The sequence below is a fragment of the Echinococcus granulosus genome (assembly GCF_000524195.1).
Source record: "Echinococcus granulosus chromosome Unknown EG_S00413, whole genome shotgun sequence".
Lineage (NCBI taxonomy): Eukaryota > Metazoa > Platyhelminthes > Cestoda > Cyclophyllidea > Taeniidae > Echinococcus > Echinococcus granulosus.
The window spans coordinates 3,866-5,796 of record NW_020170792.1 but is presented as its reverse complement, the minus strand read 5'-3'; the positions used below and the strand labels follow the sequence as shown (position 1 = coordinate 5,796).

The 1,931-nt window shown below is 45.3% G+C and overlaps 1 protein-coding gene across 1 annotated transcript in view; it reads left to right on the top strand. All coding sequences in view use genetic code 11, as the record gives it.

Moving 5' to 3' along the window:
* Window positions 1–984: 984 nt before the first annotated feature.
* The window catches only part of EGR_11145 (hypothetical protein), a gene marked incomplete at both ends in the record, with an annotated part of 3,473 nt that continues 2,526 nt past the window's right edge, over window positions 985–1,931 (top strand). Inside the window, one exon of the mRNA XM_024500392.1 lies at window positions 985–1,166. Within this exon, the coding sequence (XP_024345195.1) occupies window positions 985–1,166 (182 nt within the window). The remainder of the gene's footprint in view (window positions 1,167–1,931) is intronic.

The following is a 1,931-nucleotide window of genomic DNA, read 5'->3' as shown; positions in this document are numbered from 1 at the left end:
GAGCACTTTTCCTGCAGTTTTGCTCAAATACTCATCTACCAACGTTTTGCAGATATGTGCTCATGTTTTATCCCTTCTCATTGGCTCACATGATCCAGAGGGAGGCTCTAGGTCTATAGATAACCACTCAAAGGTTACAGTCAAACACTATAAATAGGTATACATGAAAAAATCTAGCTACCACGACATCGTTAACAACCTTGGAACTCAGTCGGTCAGTCGATTGACCACAGCTGGCAATAAGGCACGCCTTCACCAGCAGGCAGATGCAGAACTGATTGCAGGTAGCAAACGACGAAGAGGACTCCGTGATGCGCCTATTTGATGTGGAAAACGAATAGCTGCTGCCCTAGCAATGCGTCGCACATGTGTTGATATGAACGATATGCCAACGGGCCGAAGAATGTGATACCTCGGGGTAATCCTGACATCCACTCACCTTTGCCTTTATCCATTGATGCATCTACCTTCTGCTGCCCACAGTGCTCCTTTCGCGTCGAAGGTGGCAAAGTGAAGAGTCAGAGTCTTCTCCCTCGTCGCTTTGGCCATGGCTGCTTTTACGAATAACGCTATGGGATGTTCTATTTCCGCTCACTTAGCGTTTATCTGAACTGGGTGCCTCGGTGACATGGACAATGGCCCAGATTGGTTGTCGCAAGCAATTTCTTATTGTAAGGTTATTCCCAATTGCCTTCACGCCTATATGCCATTCCCACTAGTCAGCTACACTGAAATGGTGTTCTATCACGGCAGCGTATCACTGAGACAACAGGTAGTAAGATGAAGAGCTTTGGCTACAACTACCACGATATAGATGAGGAACTGATTGCATTGGTTCCTGTTTAGTAGTAGCAGATGACTTTTGTAAGTTTCTATCCTTTTATAGCCAATATCAGGTAGGGGAAACCATTGCCGACGGTCAGTGAAGTACGATTTGCGCTAGGCAACTATGATGGCCAGACAACTGCACTGCATTTGAACACCATGATTCCTGCTGAAGAGGTAATTGCATTAGGAGAAAAATGGAAGGTAAAAGAGGTAATAGTGAGGATGGTGGCAGATTGCTTATCAAAAAATGTAAAAATTTCTACTGTTTATTATGTTTGCAGCATGATAAACAACACCACCTGCTGCCTACTGATCCAATCATTTGCCAGTACACGAATGTTAGTCCGTGGATTAGACGGACACTCACAGACTCAAGATGTCAGAAATACTAAGCGGCAGAATTGGCGACATCGTGTTCGTCCTCTTGGCAACATCCACCAAGTGTAACATGTAGGCAGGAGTTTATAGGCATCGCATGGTCAAGATCGCTAGTTAATTCCACAAAACTTCACTACATAGGGTCGAGCCTGCCTCCTCGTCCAAATGTTTCCAATACACTGTGAATAAGACAATCAGGGAGTTCTGAGGGAGATTTGTAACTGCAGGGCTGTCAGGCAATAATAGTCCCATATCTCTTTGACCCTCTGGATGAAGGTAGGTAATTCCTCAAGTGAATAGATTCTCGAATCAAATGTGGCCACCCCTGAAGTCGTAGCATCAACACACCTGGCATCAATCATGTCAACATGGATGCGTCTCTCAAAGTCCCGCTTCACCACTCACAAACGCTCTTATCAGATTTACCTGAGGCGAAGCATAAAGCAGCAATTAAGGACTATGTGACTGCTGAATACTCACGCGAATGACTGCCGAGACTGTGGACTTGGAACGCATACATCACCGCAGGGCTCGACACCGTCGAATAGAATAGCTGTCGCTTTTGACGCCTATACACCATTCCACTTCTAACAGCTGAGCAACTCAGTGCCTAAATGAGTATTTTAGATGTGTGCAGGTTCGTGCTTAACGCCTTTGTTTGTCGAAGGCTTAATTCAGCACCCTTCATGCGCTGTTGTATGCATTCACTCACTACCATTTTGCTT